This window comes from Nannobrachium achirus (genome assembly GCF_963921795.1).
Source record: "Nannobrachium achirus genome assembly, chromosome: 24".
NCBI classification, from domain to species: Eukaryota; Metazoa; Chordata; class Actinopteri; order Myctophiformes; family Myctophidae; genus Nannobrachium; species Nannobrachium achirus.
The window spans coordinates 19,115,796-19,135,675 of NC_137831.1; the positions used below are offsets into that span (position 1 = coordinate 19,115,796).

The 19,880-nt window shown below is 41.9% G+C and overlaps 2 protein-coding genes across 2 annotated transcripts; both read right to left on the reverse strand.

Moving 5' to 3' along the window:
* Positions 1–4,889: 4,889 nt before the first annotated feature.
* Positions 4,890–9,518, reverse strand: LOC308280483 (protein jagunal homolog 1-B). Its single transcript, XM_080720761.1, has 4 exons — positions 9,426–9,518; positions 7,159–7,271; positions 6,886–6,958; positions 4,890–5,910 (listed from the first exon to the last, which is right to left on the reverse strand). Exons 2-4 carry the CDS (start codon positions 7,245–7,247, stop codon positions 5,521–5,523), a joined length of 552 nt encoding a protein of 183 aa, XP_080576887.1. The 5' UTR covers positions 7,248–7,271; positions 9,426–9,518; the 3' UTR covers positions 4,890–5,520.
* Positions 9,519–13,546: 4,028 nt separating this feature from the next.
* On the reverse strand, positions 13,547–18,658 carry LOC308309334 (uncharacterized protein; the record flags this gene model as incomplete). Its single annotated transcript, XM_080754885.1, has 2 exons — positions 13,547–15,480; positions 18,409–18,658. The coding sequence occupies 2 exons, from the start codon at positions 18,656–18,658 to the stop codon at positions 13,547–13,549; spliced, it is 2,184 nt and encodes a 727-aa protein (XP_080611011.1).
* Between the last annotated feature and the right edge of the window lie 1,222 nt (positions 18,659–19,880).

Genomic DNA, 19,880 nt, shown 5'->3' on the forward strand with positions numbered 1-19,880 from the left:
TTTATCATTTTTCACCCTATACTTTAACATTACTAAAATTACAGCACTACTCTCACTAAAACATCTGTAGAGTTTACATAGTTTGGAATATATTCATAACATTTTGCCAATCAATTGATGACACCTTGGTGAACAATTTCTCTATTCACTATATATGTTTTCAATGAGGTCTTGAGGCTCATTCACTATTCAAAAGGCAACATTTCCATAGGCGGAGGTCTTTTTCAATCATCTTTTCCTAGGTAAGTGATCATAGCAGGACAATTTGGTAAGAGAAATGTGAGGTTTTACACTGCATTTGTGAATTTTCAAGGGTTAGCTGACATTTGGTGAGTCAAGAGTAGCCACAATCATTGTAGATTTGTGTCCACAATTGTTCCAATTTGGGCATGCATTTTAGGCGGATTTTCCCCCTGGACCCCCCTGGGGCTTAAGAGGTTAAATGAAGGAAAATGGTTCAAAGCTCTTAAAGGACATTTTTGGAGCTGTGTGAAGCACAGGCTCCCTATACGTGGCTGTGTGGGTGTGTCTGTGTGTCTGTGTGTGTGTATGTAGCCTGAACTTCCTAAACTTCGGCACGCCACTAGTCCCACAGTTTTGCCACCACACACTCGCGCCATATGTCAAATCGACCGGCTTACTCGGGAATCGTGGGCTATTACTTTTCTAAGAGAAAGGTTCTATAGTTTAATTGATATTAATTTATTAGTGAATTAATTTTCCCCATTGACTTATAATGGGAATCGCAAAAACTCACATTCAATTATTTGTCTCTCGCAAACCATAGGGGCTAGAGTTTCAAGACTTGGAGAGGAGGTTCATAATGATTTCAAGGATTAAATGAAAAATAATTGTGTCATTTGGCCGCATGGTGGCGCCATAACACCCCACTTTACGTTTTGGCCTGTAACTCTTGAACCGTAGGTCGGAAAATTAAAAATATTTTTTCCCTGGATTCCTTGGGCCATGACGCATCTCCCCATATAGGCCACGCCCATTTGCGCCATGATAGATTGTCCGCCATCTTGAATTTTCTCCAAAACACACTTTTTGCTCCTTTTCCTACATATTTTCTTCAAATGTCACAAAAATCGGTACACATGATCCACACACACACACACACACACACACACACACACACAGCTCCACTTCACACGGGTGTGATTTTTACTGTCTATCTAAATTCTATAAGGTGAGTTAAGTATTGCGTTCTCATTTGCACCTTCCATATCAAAGTGGTTCAGGAGATAAACCAATGGTTAAAGATTGGAAGGTTTAGGGTTAAAAAAAAAAGTTAATTTTCACAGTTCATCCAAATTCTAAAATGTGAGTTAAGTATTACATTCTCAGTTGTACCTTCCATGTCAGTCTGGCTCAAGAGATAAATAAATGCTTTGTAAATCAAAGGTAAGGGGTTTGACACTCCTTAAGATGTTTTCACAGTCCATCAGAATCTACAATGAGAGCTAATACTATGTTTTCAGGTGAATCTCCTGTGTCAGCATGGCTCAAAAGATAAATAAATGCCTGGTAAGCCGAAGGTAGAGGTTTCAAGGCTCACATTTTCACCATTCATCTAAATTCCAAAAAGTGGGTTAAGTATTACATTCCCGGAAAGAATCTTGAAAGCCAGTATGGCTCGATAGATAAACACAGGGTTTGAAAACCTAAGCCGAAGGTGGTGGGTTCGAGGCTCACATTTTCACCATTCATCTAAATGAAATTCCAAAAAGTGGGTTAAGTATTACATTCCCGAAAGAAGCCTGAAAGCCAGTGTGGCTCGATAGAAAAACACAGGGTTTGAAAACCTAAGCTGAAGGAAGAGGGTTCAAGGCTCACATTTTCACCATTCATCTAAATTCCAAAAAGTGGGTTAAGTATTACATTCCTGGAAGTATCTTGAAAGCCAGCGTGGCTCAATAGATAAACACAGGGTTTGAAAACCTAAGGTTCAAAGTTCAAAACACACTAAAAGCAAATCTAAAAATCACCAAAGACAACTCAAACGACTTAAAGACCTAACAAATCTAAGGGGTATTGAAACAGCATACAACAGTACTCAATGTGCCAATAAAACCATAATAATTGAATTGGTAAAAATTGTGGGAAAAAAAAAAAATATATATATATATATATAAATGTGAAATCACAAAAATAATTCCTTTGAATAATATGTAAATTAAACTCCTCCCCTTGGAGGTGGTCTCCCTCCATGCTCCACCCTCTCCTACAAGGAGCTGAGGAGGGAGGTGGGCTTCTTCCGGGATTCTTGCCTTAAAAAGACCAAAAAATACCAAAAATGAAGGTTTACTGAGACCAAGATTCAAACCCACAACCTTCAGCTTGTGAAGCCTCTGCTTTTCTCTTGCGCCACCAGGCTTTTCACACTAATGAAGTGTTGGAGGTCATATTTGAAGTTGAAGGGAGAGGTGACCAGTCGAAAGATGAAAATCCAGAGCAAACACCTCTCCCCCTGATAGAATGACTGAATCTACAGGTACACTCTTTGATGATCAGGGTTCATCTCTAGAGACACACAAGTGATGTTTAGGTTATTGTTTAAAACCATCCGTTACTTTTTTTTTTTACTCTTCACCCAGATTTACACTTTCATTGAAAGCAAACAGAGAGAGCTTTCATTTTTAGGATATTTAAATTCATAGGCCTACCCTTTTTGTTATATTCATTTCTTAGTTTCATGTGATCAAATCTATAGCAGTTTCAATCAACCAGAACTTTATTCTTTTGTTTTTGTTAAATGAAGTATGATGACTTTGTACATTAAAACATATGGCTATAAGGTTCCTAAACAGTGCTGTTCAGTAATAATACCATACCTGCTCTTTCACCTCAAAGCTGGTTGGGAATGCATTGTATTAATGTTTCGTATTGTTTGTATATTGGCTGCCAGTGTACCAAAAGCACATCTTCATGTTATGTTAAATCTAATGGACAATAAAGTTTTCTTACAACGTGTATATTGAATCCAATGATTTCTATTTCATGTATTTATTATGACAAACACCAATCATGTTAATTGTTAACGGTTGTTAAGCTAAGCATCATCATCATCTTCTCCAGTTTCTGCAGGCGCATTCTCTTCCTCCTCTTCGAATTCATCCTCTTTTTCTTCACCTTCAGCGTCGGCGTCTCGTTCCTTGTTTTTGTCACCACCTCTTCTTTTCGCTTCAGGTCATCTTGTTCATGCTTCATTTTCTCTACAAAAACAGATAGTTGTGCTGTGAACAACAAGTACAAAGTGTCATGAATTTGTTTAACAGTACTATTTGGATTTATATTTTTTTCATGACAACATATAGTATGACTTATTTTATATACCATTGTGTCCATGTGGCGGCTGGATTAATAACACTCTTTTATTGCATCAACTCCTGCAAGGAACAGGCCATGTGATGAACAGTAGTTGGCAGGATTTTACTTAGGTGAAATTGAAAACAGTTAGCCAAATAATCATACTGTGAAGTTGGTCGAATGGCCAGTGATAGTTGGCCGGATGGTCAACACTCCAAAAAGATACGTTTAGCAGTTTTTAATTCACCTCCCGAACACCAGCAGTGCCGTCTATAATACAGTGCAGGCTGGCAAAGACAAAAACGATGAATAAGAAAAGCCATAATACTTTTTGACAAAATACACACTTGAAGACAAGAATAATAAGAAACATCTGAAGAGACAAGAAGCTGTAGCAGGCTACACCCTTACTGCAAAGGGCCCTGGCAGCTCTCTCTTTGCCTGTTACCTGTGCATCAACCAAAGTCCAACTGAGCTTACAATTTGAAAAGGGTCCATTTTATAGGTAGTGAGTCATACCAAAACACAGTGACAGAGCAGCTTGGCAATTCAATTAACTCACAATATGCTAACACCAGGCCTGAATTAACGTACACAATTACTGAAGGTTTTACCATCAACTTAACATGAATTTCGGGGTGCCCATTCATACTCAAACTATTTTAAAATAAGATTGCTCTTAAACATGAATCAAACACTCCTACTCCTTTACAATACTTGGCACCTTCCCAATCAACAGGATTGCCTGCAGAGGGGAGAGAGGTGAGGTGACCCACACAGGAGTGTCGCACCAAATTCTGGGCCCTGGCTACAAGAATTCACTCACATTTTGTGCTTTAACTATTGAAAAATAGCAGATATACAAGCTCACAGCGCGAGTGCCGCACTGCAAGCTTGTAGATCTGCTATTTTCTTTTAATCGTGAAAATTTGTGCATATTATATTATAAGGTTTTTTTGAAAAACCTGTTTCTATGTCAGTGGTGCTCAAACCTTTTCATGTGAAGGACCACCAAAATGATATGTATTTGGCCACGGACCGGACCCCCATCTCAAAATATTTAGTTCCAGGGACCCCCCAGAAGCAAAATCTGAGTTACAAATGTTCGCATAAAAAAACACATAAATTCAAAGATTTGCACACACTTTCACAACTTTTCACAAAATAGCAGATCTACAAGCTCGCAGCGCGGCACTCACCCACCCCAATGATCGGATTTGTGAAGCATCTCCATTTCTCTTGTGCAGCCAGGCCTTTCTCATCGATGGGATGGGCATATTTGAGGTTGAAGGGTTAGATGGCAGGTCAAAAGATGAGAATCCACAGCAAAGGGTGTAGCCAGATATGCGTAGAAAAAGTCGCAGCTCCCATCCACTCCCATGTTAAAAGAATAACCCGGAAGAGGTCTTTCATCTTTCTTTTAACATGGGAGTGGATGGGAGCTGCGACTTTTTCTACGCATATGTGGCTACCTCTATCCTCTCCCCCTGACAGAATGACTGAATCTACCACACACATCCACCGATTATCAGGGTTCATTTGTGACAGAATGACTTAGATATAGATTACTGTTTAAAACATGTTTTACTCTGCACCCAGAATTCATCTTTCGTTGACAGCAAACAGAGAGATCTTTAAAACTGCTATACTTTGGTCATCTCAAACTAAAAGACAAATATGGGTAAAATGATCAGAACTTTATTAGCAGTAAATATGGGATTTTTACATTTAGAAAAGCACACAGAACAAAAACTTCACAACTGTTTTGTACTGGGAGACTGTATCTGTAATAAGTAATACCTGGTCCCTGGCCCAATGTTACCATGCCTTGCATGGTAACATTCACGCACTTGGTGCGTGAACAGGTGAAAGTGATCCCATTGTAAAGCACTAGAAATACTACAGACCATTTAAGATTCATTATTACAGTTGAACGAGGCTGTCATCACGTTAGCGTTGCTATGTGCTAGGTGTTGAGAATGAGAGTCCAACGACTGACAGACTGACTGACTTCCGCAAAAACAACCACAACCGAGATAATCACTGTTGACATGCTTACAAATATAAAAGAAAGATCTTCTGAGCACAAAGACGTCTTTTAAGGAGAAATCGAGCCAGGCATGGACTGGCTAGTAGCAACCATTCCCCCTTTGTCACCAAGTCACAAATGTTCATGACCTGGCATGCACCCAGCCAGTGTCCACAGTCTCACTTCTTTTTCTTATCTTGTGTGGAGGTAAACCACTGGTCCAGCAGCCTCTTGCTGTAGTAGATCTGCCAGCCGTGCACCTGCACGGCAATGACGATCACCAGGTACATGACGGACACGGCGGTGAAGCCAAAGATGAAGCGGTAGGCCTTGCCGTGGCGGTAGAGCTGCTGCGCCACAGGGAACATCTCCATGGCGCCATAGAGGAGCGGAGACACGCAGAAGAGGCCAGCACTGATCATGGAGATGACCAGGTAGCTGATGTTGTTGCGTGGCAGGGCCATGAAGCTGAACAGGGTTGGAACGATGCTCAGGAGGTACGGGTACTCCCACTGGTATGGAGCGGCCACCACCTTGTGGGACACCAGGCCCAGCTGGCTGACGGTCACCTGCAGTGAAGACCAAACCAATGTGAAATGAGAACTGGTATTCCGAGCGTCAGGGGTGTTGCACCAAATCCTGGGCCCTGGGTACAAGGATTCACTCACATTTTGTGCTTTAACTATTTTTGAAAAATCGTGAAAATGTGCGCAAGTCGTTGAATATTTCAAATCCTTTAAAGGTTTTTTGAAAAACCTATGTTTCTATGTCAGTGGTGCTCAAACTTTTATGTGAAGGAGGACCCCCAAAATGACATGTATTTGGCCACAGACCCCCATCTCAAAATATTTAGTTCCAGGGACCCCCCAAAAGCTAAATTGGAGTTAAAAATGTTCGCTTAAAACATTTCCATGACTTTTCAAAAATAGCAGATCTACAAGCTCACAGCGCGGCACTCGGTGCAGCGCTGTGAGCTGGTGTATCTGCTATTTTTCAATAGCTAAAGTATAAAATGTTTAAGGCCCCTCCACCTTGGGCCCTAGTAACTCAATCGCACAGGTGCTGTCCAATGACTTGCACTCAACATGGATAAAAGTATAACAAGCTTTCTTTTTTTTTTTTATAATTCAAATGTTTTTTATTTTTTCTTCTTAATACAAAAAGTGGTAATGGGTGGTACAGTATAACAAGCTTTCTTCAGGTGAGGATAGCATCTCTATTTGGACATTATAAGAAATCTTGTGAAATAAAATGTTGTCAACCAATCATCAAGGACGATGACACACGAAAGAAGAAGCAGCCGCTACAATATAGCCTATATATTTGACAGTGCCTGAGTGTCGGTCTGATAAGTTCAAATGAAAATGAATTAATAGAACACGATGATGACAACGATAAATGCCAAATATTGATGTATCGCCCAACAGTATGTTACATAATAGGACCCACTTCCAAAGATGTCCAAAAATAAATATGTTTTTTCTACATACAGACAAATGGTTTTAAATCAAAGGGCTGCAGAAGAGAAGATGTTTGGCCATTACCTGAGCTGCCATCAGGACCCAGATGAGGACATGGACGATGTTAAGTTTACGGATCTCAGACTTTAAGGCAACACTGTAGGAAATAAAAAATGGAAACAGCGTCTCAAAGGACAACAGTTTCCACAAATGATTATAACAATACAAATACAATAATGCATACTGTGCATTTTTATCAAACATTTTTAATCATTTGGGTTCATTCTTGTTATGGAGGTCAAATTTGGTGTCCTCTAGATACTAGTGCTGTATTTAGTGTAAAATCAAAGACCAAACCTCATCTGGTAGTGTGAGGCAACCCTCTCGCGGTGCTGGAAATCACTGCCATCTGTGCCTTCTGGTCTGGGGCCCGCTCGCGAAGCCATGACTGATTCTCCTTCTGTTCTACCCTGAAAGGGAAACACATCCAAGTATGAAATGAAAGGAGTGTCACACTCTGTCTGTGCAGTGTGCATGGCACGCTTCCTATTAATTTCAGTGAATTAGCCCAACACTATTATGACAAGCTAGTTGCCGGTAGCATAGGTCTTAGACGAGCGTGAAGGAGTGTCCTTCTTCACATGTTTAGGTGAAAACAAATGTTTGGTGTGGTGTGCATATTTACTATTTTGTAGCCCTGAGCAGGTTGAGGTCACCACTCACCACTAGAGGTCATTCATGAGCTATCTGAAAGGACAGCAGGTGGGGTCCAGTGTATTCAATTCATTGAAGTGGTAGAAGGACCAGTGGTGGAAAAAGTACTCACATTCTTTAAGTAAAAGTATCAATACTGCAATGTTGAAATACTCTGTTACAAGTAGAAGTCCAGTAAGTAAAAGTACAAAAGTATTGGCATAAAAATGTACTTAAAAGTACAAAATGTTTGAAAATGGCAGATCTACAAGCTCACAACGCATCGCGATGAGACACGTTGTGAGCTTGTAGATAGTCTATTTTCAAATAGCCTAGGTATAAAATAGGGGTTAAGTGGATTAATGTATGTTTTATAATATAATCATGTACATTTGCAAAGTAACTAGTAACTAAAGTTTTCAAATAAATAGTGGAATAAAACTGTAAAAGTACAGTACATAGTTACTACTTTTACACCACTTAGTTAATTTACTGAGTACTTAGTTACTTTACACCACTGAGAAGGACCTCAATAGAAACAAGCCATAAGCTTTCTTGGGTTATCCTTTTAGTGTATGAATGGATCTGTATTCTGTACATCTGTACCTGTGTGTGTGTGTGTGTGTGTGTGTGTGTGTGTGTGTGTGTGTGTGTGTGTGTCGCGCGCGCGCGTTTTTTTTTTTTTTTTTGCATACTGTTATTAAAGTATGATAGTATCCAATCAATCAAAACCGTACTAAGAAAATAAATAAACATGAACTTTGCTCATGTCTCGCAACCAGGAGAAGTTGAGAAGCAGTAAAACCACAGAAACAGAAATGTCCACATGAACAGGAGGAAGGCACGATTTAAAAGCATAAAAGACTAAAGGTTAGTTGATCAGTTAAATTGTTAGACTGTAAATGTTAAACCATTAATTCAGAGACCCAATGCATATGTTTTGTGTCAGTGCTATTTTATTTTATGTTTGGCTCTTGACTGGGACTCGTTGCTGCTTAACTAAAAGCAAGATACAGATTAGCACCTGCAATTTGCTTTGCTAGTTGTTGTTGCTATGGCACTGCCATTTCTCCTCAGGGATGGAATCAGTTTGATCTTTTTGTATCTTAATCCAGATAAAGTAACTTGTTCTATCAGACTTTAGGTGGTGGAGGGGGATTGAGTGTTGCTTTTATTTCTCCACTGTTATTAGAAGTGTAGACAAAGCAAGCAACAGTGTTTACATTATTGAACTATAGTCAACAGGGGGTCCGGGACCCCTAGGCCTAGGGGGTCCTCAGAGTTACTACAGGGGGTCTTCCAAATCTTTGTGTGATAAGTACTTTTTCCCCCCTACACTACCACTTGAACCCTATACTAGTATCTCTATTATGTGTGGAACATTAGCCAAGAATAACCAATCTACAAGAATAGCCGATCTACAAGCTCACAACGCCTCCGAGCTTGTAGATCTGCTATTCTTTGGCAATGAGGTTTTGTGTAGAGGGAAAAAAGAATAGAAGTCAGACAAAGTATTGATGGTTCAAGTGGTTAAATGTCTAAAAAATACACATTAGACCAACAGCCTGATAGTGCTGTCAAACAAGTCTACTCTGTCTAAGAAATCTAGGAATAATAAATACAATATGTAGTGGGGGTCCCTGCTTTATCACTCTCTCAGCTAAGGGGTCCTTGGCCTGAAAACGTTGCTATAGATCGAATTGACTCCACCTCGGGTTAGCCAAGTATAAGTTTGACGCTGCTTTATGTACTGTAAACATCAATTCATTCATTCACCACATGTACATCGTCACCAGCTGCCATTTGTGAGCAGCTAAACGCTAACAACAAGTTTAAAAAGCTCGTGCGTGGCGTTAGCTAGCAGGCAGTAGCCTTTGATTTAACAGCACAGAACAACACCACGTGTTACAACGGTTCATTGTGGCACTTACTTTCGATCCAATGTAGTTTACTTTAATGTAGTTTTGAGATAAAAACTCAAACAACAACAGCCAACCACCACCACCTCTCCTGCGCTGCAGCCAGCCGGCGGATGTGACCTAGAGATGGGACGTTCACAAACGAATCGAGTCTTTTGAACGGCTCTTTGAAATGAACGCTGGGATCCGGTTCGCACTAGGGAGCCATTCCTTTCTAAATGAACAGTCGTGGAAAAAAGTACAAACATTCTTCACTTAATTTTAATTGTTATGTAAAAGTATCAATAGGCCTACTGCAATGTGGAAATACTCTGCCACAAGTAGAAGTTTATACTAAGGAATTAAATTGTACTTGCGTAAAAGTACAAAAGTAGGCTATTGGTATCAAAATGCACTAAAGTACCAATAGTAGAAAGTACTCATTATGCAGAATGTCCCGTTTCACAGGTTTTCCAATGAATAATAATAATGAATGTTGAAAAATAATTTGAAAATAGTAGATCTACAAGCTCACAATACAGGTATGTACCTATGTGTGTCCGAAATGAAGTTGAAGTTATTTGTAATTATTATAATCAAAATCTACAGAGTAACTAGAATGACTCTGAGCCAGTCTTTTGAACGACTCTTTGAAAGGAACGGATCCCAGAGATCCGGCACACTTCAAAGAGCCATAAATCCCATCTCTCTATGTTACCGTGACGTCACGAACAACACAGGAAGTGTGACGTCTCACTCTGTGGTTGGATAATATGCCATGGCCAATGAACACTGTACCCGGATCATTCATGGGAGTAAATTATTACTGTAAACAATATCATATCATATCATATCATAATAACATAACGTATTATTTTTTATAATTCATTGTGTTACAGTGAAGTGAGTGAGGAAGAATATGAACATAGACTTTCCCAGTCTCTCTCTCTCTCTCTCTCTCTCTCACGCATGCACGCACGCACGCACGCACACACGCACGCACGCACGCACACACACACGCGCGCACGCACGCACGCACACACGCACGCACACACGCATGCACACACACACACACACACACACACACACACACACACAAAATCAATTATCCAGAATGTACAAGACAAATATCATTTTATTGGTTCATCTTTATACAAACAAGGAAGAAAGAAAGAAAGAAAAAAAAAACTTTTGTTTGCCTATGCTGTGCACCTTTGTCCAGAGTACAATTATATTTACTGTATATCAACAAAATATATTTACATTTGAGGAGTTTAATTCCAAAATTAGATATCAATCCACTATTGAATGTAAACCTATGAGAAGTGACAGATAGGTTTATACTGAATTATTGGTTACATAATAACCAATATTCTTTAATATTAATCTCTTGAGACGTGCTCATATTCTAAACAATATTAGTTTTAATGGATTAGCCTACTGGCACTGTCATTTTGCAATAAAACCCCTCATTCATCGTTCAACACGACATAACAATTCCAGGTAATCAGTAGTCATACAAATAAATTACATAAAGGAATACTGACGAATAGACAAGGAGCTATTATTGCTCAGGTTACAAAACATTAATTTGTAAAGCAAATGTTCAAATGGCTCAAAAGGTTTTAACCACTTGAACCCTACCCTATTTTGGGATAGCAGATACAAGCAACAAATTGCGTTCTTTGATGAGGCCCTGGGGAAGTCCGCCAGCAGTAGGCTACTAATTGTCTTGGACAATGGCTATAGAATTACTTTGAAGCATCTCAGTAACTGGGCAGTGGGACTGAGTTACTAGGGCCAAAGGTGGAGGGCCTTAATTATTTTATACTTCAGCTATTGAAAAATAGCAGATATACAGTATTTTTTAAGCGAACAACTGTAACTCAAATTGTGTTCTGGGGGGTCCCTGGAACTAAATATTTTGAGATGGGGTCCGTGGCCAAATACATATCATTTTGGGGGTCCTTCACATGAAAAAGTTTGAGCAACACTGACATAGAAACATAGTTTTAAAAAAAAAAGGAAAAAAAAAACTTAGGATTTGAAATATTCAAAGACTTTTTTCATTTTCAAAAACATCAGATCTACTGTGTGCTTGTATATCGGCTATTTTTCAATAGTTAAAGTACCAAGGGAACAATGAGGACTCAACGGTGGTGTAATCAGTAACAGCGAAGTCTGTGACTGGTCACACGTGAAGCAAGATGAGGAGAGTTTCCTCCTTGATCTCATTGCTGTGTGAGGTTTGAGGAGAGCTTCACAGCAGTGGTCATCATCATAGGAGAGCAGCCAGACCACATAACCTTAGGACTTTGATATCTGTATGGGAGAACTAACCCACATATTGTTTCAACTTTTACAAATCATGGCATGTAGATGAGCTATGTTCTTCAAAGAGATTTGGTGTAGAGTGACCAAAAAAAAAGAGTGCACCAAAAGTACAGAGGCAACTTACACTCAGTTTGTTAATTAAAGAGTGTTCCCCCAAAATGAAAAATGTTCCCCTATTGATTACTCACCTGATGGAGACTTGATTTGTGGATATTGTTTTGTTTTTGTCGCATTCCTAAGCCAATACTTTGAGGAGACTCTTTGTGTCTCCATAGTGAACCAAGCAGGCTCTTTGTGTCTCCATAGGGATTAGGGAATCCCTGCTGGTCATCAAATTATTGGCTTAGGAATGCGACAAAAATTAAAAGATATCCATGAATAATTAAAGAGGTGGTGCCATGACCCCCCCACCCCCTCTAAAACATGATTATCAGGTATTATGATTATACTAGGAGGAAGATTTTTTCCAAAAAAGTATACAGAAAGAGTTAAAATTGGGTTTTTATGTGGCCACACCCCCAGTTCATTAAGTATGCATGGATGTCATGGTGGGTGGTGACCCAGCTGAAGTTAGCCACACCCCACAGTGTTGGGTGAATGGTAATTAGGGGAGGAGTTGATTCTGTGATGTAATAAGTATGTGTGTTTTTTAACTGACACTTTTGACCACAAGGTGGCAGCCTCCAAGAGAAAACAAACAAATACCAAGAGAATACATAATTGCTCATAAAAACCACACCAGGTGGTTTATTGAAGTACTTTCAACCTCCTAGACACATGAAAAACAGAAAAAGTACAAAACTATGGCACCACCTCTTTAAAGTCTCCAGGGTGAGTAATCAATAGAAAAAAAGTGAAATCTTTTGGGATGAACAGTTCAGCTTCTGAGTTTAGGGGAAAATATCACTATCTGATTACTGTGCTGTAGTGGGGACTAATCTGGGCCACCTACTTAAAATATCCAAAATACACACTTATTTTATTGTCATATTAATTATTCTTTTTGTTTCATAACGTAAAACATTTGAAAAGAAAAACAAACATTGATTCTCTGATGCTTTGTAACCACAACAATAATCATGATGGCCCCTGCTGAAAAGATGGAGGAAATGAATATAAACCAACCATATATTGTTATAAACTGAGTAAATGCATTATTGTACAGTGAACACGAATAAGGTCCTATGTGCCAAAATGTGAGTATAGTCTGAGTTAATGCAAGCAGATTTTCATTGCTCAAGGTAATCTCCAGAAAAGTATTCTGCACTGATATGAATAGAACAATAATGCATGGCTTAAACAATATGAATCTAGGTATGCAGTGCACAATGATGTTTTTTAAATAAAACAACAAATCCACGATTTAAACAATAGAAGTCTCAATGAAAAATAACATGAAACGATTGAGATACGTACATCGGCAGTTGAAAATGAGATTAACAATAGCACTGTTTGTGACATAGATTATATTTATTATTTAAAAACATATTTCCTGTGAAACTGATGCATACTCACAAATTATTCCAAACTTTGTATCTTTTGTCTTTTACTCGGTTACTCAACTCTCAAAGAATTTACCTATTTAGCAGAATATCTACGTATATACAGATTCTACAACAATCCCATTTGTTCCTCTCTGTGTCTGTAAGATTCATTTCAGACATTACAGTACAATCTGTCAAAGTGTTATTGTATACAGTTGCTTACAATCTGACGACCCATCCAAATCAATCGCCTTGGTTCTACATAGTACATTTGGATGTGTAGTAGATTTCATCAGCATCATAGAGTTGTCATAATGGGTCATTATTCTATCTCACTTACAGTGGGTACAATAAATATCCAGAGAACGTTGAGTGGACATACTGACCAGCATAAAGTCCCGCTGCCTGGTCAGATGGCAGCTGTACGTGCACCGTGTCCCCTTGGTGCAATGGCAGCACAGCACTCCCTGATGCTTGGTCCAGAGAGCCCTTTTTATACTCATCATATGTGTACATTACTGGCTCATTGTTCCTCATCAGAGCCACCCACACGTTTCCTCCTTTGCAGTGGACATGGTACGCAAAATAATAGACCCCTGGGACACTACAGGTGAATAGGCCAGTTTGGGGATTATAGTTCTGGTTGCCGTTGTGCAGAAGCTTGTCGAAGACGATGGGAGAGCCGACAGGAGGGAAGGGGTTCGCGAGCAAGGCAGTGAACGCCGGCATCTCCAGGCCGCTCCCGCCCAGATCGCCACCATTCTTCGTGTAACCTTGCTTTTGGCCGTTGTAAGGGCCTGTCGCGGGGAGAATATGTCCCAGGTCAGGAGACGCAGCAGAGGGTCCTGGGGGGCCAGGGGTTCCAGGCATTCCTGGCTTTCCAGGAAGGCCAGGGGGCCCACTGGGGCCAGTAGTACCCTGAGGGCCGGTGTGGCCAGGAAGTCCCGGTTTCCCTTCACCGGGATATCCAGGTTTACCCGGTGGACCCATTTCACCTTTTGGCCCCGGATGCCCAGGAGGACCGATGGGCCCCCCTGGTCCAGCAAATCCTGGTATCCCCTTGGGTCCCTGGGGGCCTTTCTCTGCTGGTTGTCCCGCCTCGCCTCTCTGTCCTGGTAATCCCGGGTTACCGGGGAGCCCAGGTAAACCTTTGTGACCAGGCTCTCCTTTAGGGCCGATTGGTCCTGGCAACCCTCTATGTCCTGGCTGTCCACCCTCTCCTGGTAAACCTGGCTGGCCTGGAAGACCTGGAGGCCCTAGGTCACCCTTTCCACCTGGCAGCCCTTTGTGTCCTCCCGCTCCCGCGTCCCCTTTTGGTCCTGGGAAACCAAGACCCCCAGGGAGCCCTATTGGACCTGGTGGACCAGGCGCTCCGCCGGGCCCTTGAGGGCCACTGACCCCTGGATGACCTCCTTGACCTTTGTCACCTTTTGGACCTGGGAGTCCAGGAAAGCCACCATGTCCCTTGTGGCCTTTAGGGCCTGGAAAACCTGGCTTGCCATAACCTGTCAAGCCAGGCCCCCCAGGTAGACCACCTGGGCCAGGTTCTCCTTTCCCACCCGGGAGCCCAGGCTTTCCTGGTGCACCATCTAAGCCAGGCTTTCCTAGTCCTGGCAAGCCTGGTGGTCCCGGTACACCACCATCACCTGGTGGCCCTGCCGGTCCTGAATCTCCGGGAGGACCAGGTTTTCCTGGTCCTCCTGGCTGCCCGGGAAGTCCATTCAGACCAGGTTTACCAATTCCAGGGAGGCCCCCTTGACCAGGGGGGCCTGGTGGGCCGCTGGGCCCTTTCATTCCTGGCAAACCAGGCAGACCATGTCCTTTGTCCCCCTTGGGCCCTGGGAGACCAGGGAGTCCATGCAGACCCTTGTGGCCAGGTTCCCCCCGAGGTCCAGGCTGTCCTGGGAGTCCCTGACCGCCTGGCTTCCCAATCCCTGGCAGACCAGGAGGACCTGGTAGCCCTGGAGGCCCAGACAGTCCTATGGGCCCTCCACCCCCACTAGGCCCAAGATCGCCTTTTGGTCCAGGCAATCCGGGTGGTCCAGGTTTTCCTGGCATTCCCGGAATTCCAGGTTTTCCGATTCCTGGATAACCTTGGGGGCCAGGAGGGCCTTGCTTTCCCGATGGGCCTGGCATCGCATGGCCTGGCATCCCAGGAGGACCTTGTGGCCCTGGAGGTCCCTGGACTCCTGCAGGCCCCTCTCGAAGACCCTCTCCACCAGGACCAGGGGGAGGTGGGCCTTTAGATCCTCCTCTGGGGAAGGTCTGTCCTATAAACGAGAAGAGAAAGGTAAAAATTCACCTACAGGATGGTAGTCAGGATTGATCCAGAATTATTATATAATATTTATTGCGTATGAAAACCTCCGCCTCATGTCAGTGAGTCAGTCAGTCACGCTCCATATATGGCCATTAATTTATTACACACTTCCGTCCTTGTCCCTTTTATGCCCATAGATGGAGATTTTATGCCCATATATGGAGATCAAGACCTCACCCTTAGGGCGTCTGACTAGTTCAATATTTCAATTGTTATTCAACATAAAAGCATTTCTCTTAAAGGTGTATTCAGTGATAATGAAAGTGGCCGGGGGTCATCTTGTCCCTTACTGGCCTTACAGCGTGGAAATGTTTTTTTTTTTTTTTATAGATTTTTTACACCATTATAATGTTCTCCTTTTGATCATCAGACCCAATCACTGAATATTGGTTGGCCTACGTCTCCAGCTTCAGGATATGTATGATACTGATTTACTACGAGACTGTGGCATTTTATGAGTTCAGTAGTTTACAATCTAGGCATTTAGCAGACAGAGCGACTGTGGTTCTCAAAACTTGTATTTTGACCATCATAACTAAACATCATAACATAACTACGGCCATACTCTACCCTGATTGGTCGAGGACTGGCTGGCCACCTCTGAAAACCGAATCTAGCTATGCTCGTAACACGGGCCATGGTGGAAGTCTTTATATGGTCAGCACACATTCTAGTGAGGAGAATGAATGGAAAATGTACCAATTATATTTTTATTTGAATGAAATACAATCACTGAATATACCTTTAATATATAAATATTTTATTTTTGTTATGCTATTCTACTGTCATTCTTATATCCCAATTTTCTCTCCACCAACAGCAGAAGAGGAGGAGAATGGAGAACGGAACAGCAGGGCGGAGAATTTTGTTTGCACCCCTGTCCGTCTATCTGTCTGTCAAGTTCATGAATATTTTCACATCAGTAATGGACAGCTGTTATGTTTGTGAATGTCACGATCACTGTCCCTCCACAGTGAAAGTGAAAGTAGTTAAGTGTGTTTTATTAACAACTAGTCCTGTCCCCGGGGGGTATGCACAGTCAGTATATGAGGGATTGAATGTAGGAAGTCTCAGAAGTAATGTTGGAGAATTCAGACCGGTGCCCATTGGGCTTGGTTCAATGATCCAATCCTAACCCTCCTGATTTGCATACAGATGTTTGTGGCCGTCCAAACAATTTTCAAACATTCACTGTATCTGGATTGCTACTGTGGAACATCGTGGATGACCAAAAGAAAGAAGACAGATGTGAAATGAATGAGTAGACTTTTGGCAGCAGTCCAAACAATCTGTGAGTTAGACAGCTGGGGATTTTAGATATGGCAAGAACACTGTCTGAAACGTCTCAGACATATCACTACCGCTTGTCATGGAGATGCGCGGCTCTGTTTGTTATTTACACGAAGTCTACTGCTACTGCTTCCACGTGTGATAACGTGAGATGAAATGACGCAGGGTGCTGCGTCCGAGCAAGCCCGAGGCCACGCTCACAATGTTCAGATCACTATACCACGGTATACAGTTTAGTCAGAAACATTCACGTCAAGTCATTTACCATTTATTGCAAAATGGAATACACAATAAGCAGATTTAACCATGTATTGCATAAATGGAATACAGTTAATCTTGGCGTTTAAAGGGCTCCGCGATAGGAGATGCTCCCTGAAATTTTGTGCAAGCTTTCCTGAGCATGCTAAGCAAAATCAGGGAACGTAAGCAATACCCCCCATAGGGATACAATAGCAGAATAATAGCAATACATTGACATCTAACTTAGTCAAATCACAGTATCTGAGCATAACATTGACATGTAACTTAGTCAAAATCACAGTATTTGAACTTTACATTGACATGTAACTTAATCAGACAATCACAAGTATTTGAGCTTAGCCAGACTGATCGTGCAAAGGTGGAGGCTGGGGTGGAGGAGGCAGCTAGCAGCAAATGATTCCGAAGCTTCGGAAACCAAGCATAGGAAGAGAAAGCAAGCCGTATTTAAAGGAGCCTTCCTTACTGATTGAGCTTTGATTGGAGTATGGCAGTCATGTGACGTAATGACCAGCAGGTATGATAATGAGGTATGAGAACGGAGCTGACTGACATCTGACTACAGCTTGCAGCGACTTGACTCCCATGTCCTGCATAAACTAACGCTGACGCTTCATTTTTGTGCGGGTGTTATACATTTGCCCAGTATTGCTCCCTCCCTCCCATTCTCAATCCCCCCCCCCCCCCCCCCCCTTCTCTCTCCATCTCTCTCGTTGGTTAAGCTCTGGCTTGCTGTCACACACAACAGAAACCTCTGCCTAAAGACAGTGATTTACACTGACGGCGGGCATGTCCATTCCAAATAATAGGGTTATTTGCCATACAGTGCATGTCTAGTCCACATGTGGGCATACATGTAATATGATATGTTTACCTGCCACAGACAGACACACACACACGCACACACACACACGCGCATGCACGCACACAGGGTGATCTACTTTAAAAAGAGCAAATCTCTGCCTGTCGGGACAAAAAACAACTCCAAAATGTTATTTTGAGAAAAATGAGAAAAACATCAAGCTCAAGTGGAATTAGGAGGTTTTGGCCGAAGCAGTTTTGACTATTTTTCATTGGTTTGATTAATATTGTTTTAACCAACACACAGACATAAAAGGTCTTCAATAGCACAGATTTATGAAAAGAAAAAGTGGGCCAAATGGGTGCAGTTAGTTGGTTTGGCAGAAAGTGTGAGGATCCAATAGGAGTTCATTGGTTCCAATGTTCCAATGTTCAAAAGCACCGATTTATGAAACAAAAAACCCCCCCGAAAACCTCAAAAATGGCTTTGGCCCGACAGCAACGAAATAATGGTTCACTTCACTCTCACCTTTGCCCTCGCTCAGAGGCCTCTCTTTGCCCTTGTTCATGGGCAGCTGTGGCAGTTCTTGTACATACTGAGGCTGAATGGGCATCTCGTTCCCCAGGAACTGTTGCTGGGGGAAGCCGTCGTTGTACTGCAGCAAGGGCTGGTGCTGCTGGAGGGGCTGCTTGTGTCCGTAATACGCCCCGCCGTGGACAGACGACCACGTGCACAGCTGGAGGGCCACCATGCAGAGATGGACAGGTCGGATGGCCATGGTGTCTGCAGCGGAGGAGAGAGGAGTCAGTCAGAGGGGAGGCATATCAGATTAGAGAGGCCGCTTTGTCACTCGGCTCGCCAAGTGTACAGTATGTGTCCAAGTATAATAATATTGTACTGCCAGTGTATTGTAATTATGTGTTCTTTTAAAGATACAGTGCCATGATTTATTTCCCCCGAACACATGATTATCAGGTATTATGATTATAGTAGGAGGAGGAGTTTTTCCAAAAGAGTGTACAGAAAGAGTTGAAGTTATTTAGATGGTTGTTCAGTTGGGTGGTGACCCAGCTGAAGTTAGCCACACTCACAGTGTTGGGTGACTGGTAAAAGGGGAGGGGATGATTATGATGTCATTTAATCACTGTTTTTGGATCGGCACTTTTGACCTACAAGGTGTCAGCCTCCAGGAGGAAATCCAAAATACAAAGGGAATACAAAATAATTGACTCGTTATGAGCCTTGGTCTTGTCATGGGCTATCGGCTGCATCATGCCATTTTTGAAAAATGTTTGACAGATCTTTTCTTATGGGGGCCGCAGCCAAACACATACTATACAGTACATTTGGTGGTCGTTGACATGGACATGTTTGAGAACCACTATTGTTTTACATGTCTACATCTAGAGCCTTTGCAAGTGTCCTGGGCATGACATTAAACCGCCCTGTCGTAACAACCACCGTTAATGTGCAGATTTGAGATGCATTCATAACTTCTGCGGACTGTGACTGTGAACTAATTTGCAGAGCCTTAAGCCCAGAGTGTTGAGACGGCACAAACAGTCCTTTGGACATCACCAACAAACTGATCAACATCTTTCATTGAAAAGGTTAATAAATCAGCCGCCACAACCAATTTACACAAGCAGCTTGTATGTATGTAGGCTACTGTATGTACCGTACGTGTGTGTGTGTGTGTGTGTGTGTGTGTGTGTGTGTGTGTGTGTGTGTGTGTGTGTGTGTGTGTGTGCATAGTAGTACACCATTGCACCAAATGTGCCATGCTTAAAGGAATAAATAGTTGTTACTTAAAAGTCTAGTTATTCCAGTAAAGAATGTTCAACCCGATATTGTACATCGAGTATGATATTTAGCGTTGTGTATTTAGAGGCTAATACTACTACTACTACAATATTATTGGTACTTTATTAAATGTTATGTCAGGTCAAACTTGAACTGGACCCATAACCCATAACTAGTAGTTTCTGGCCTTATGACAT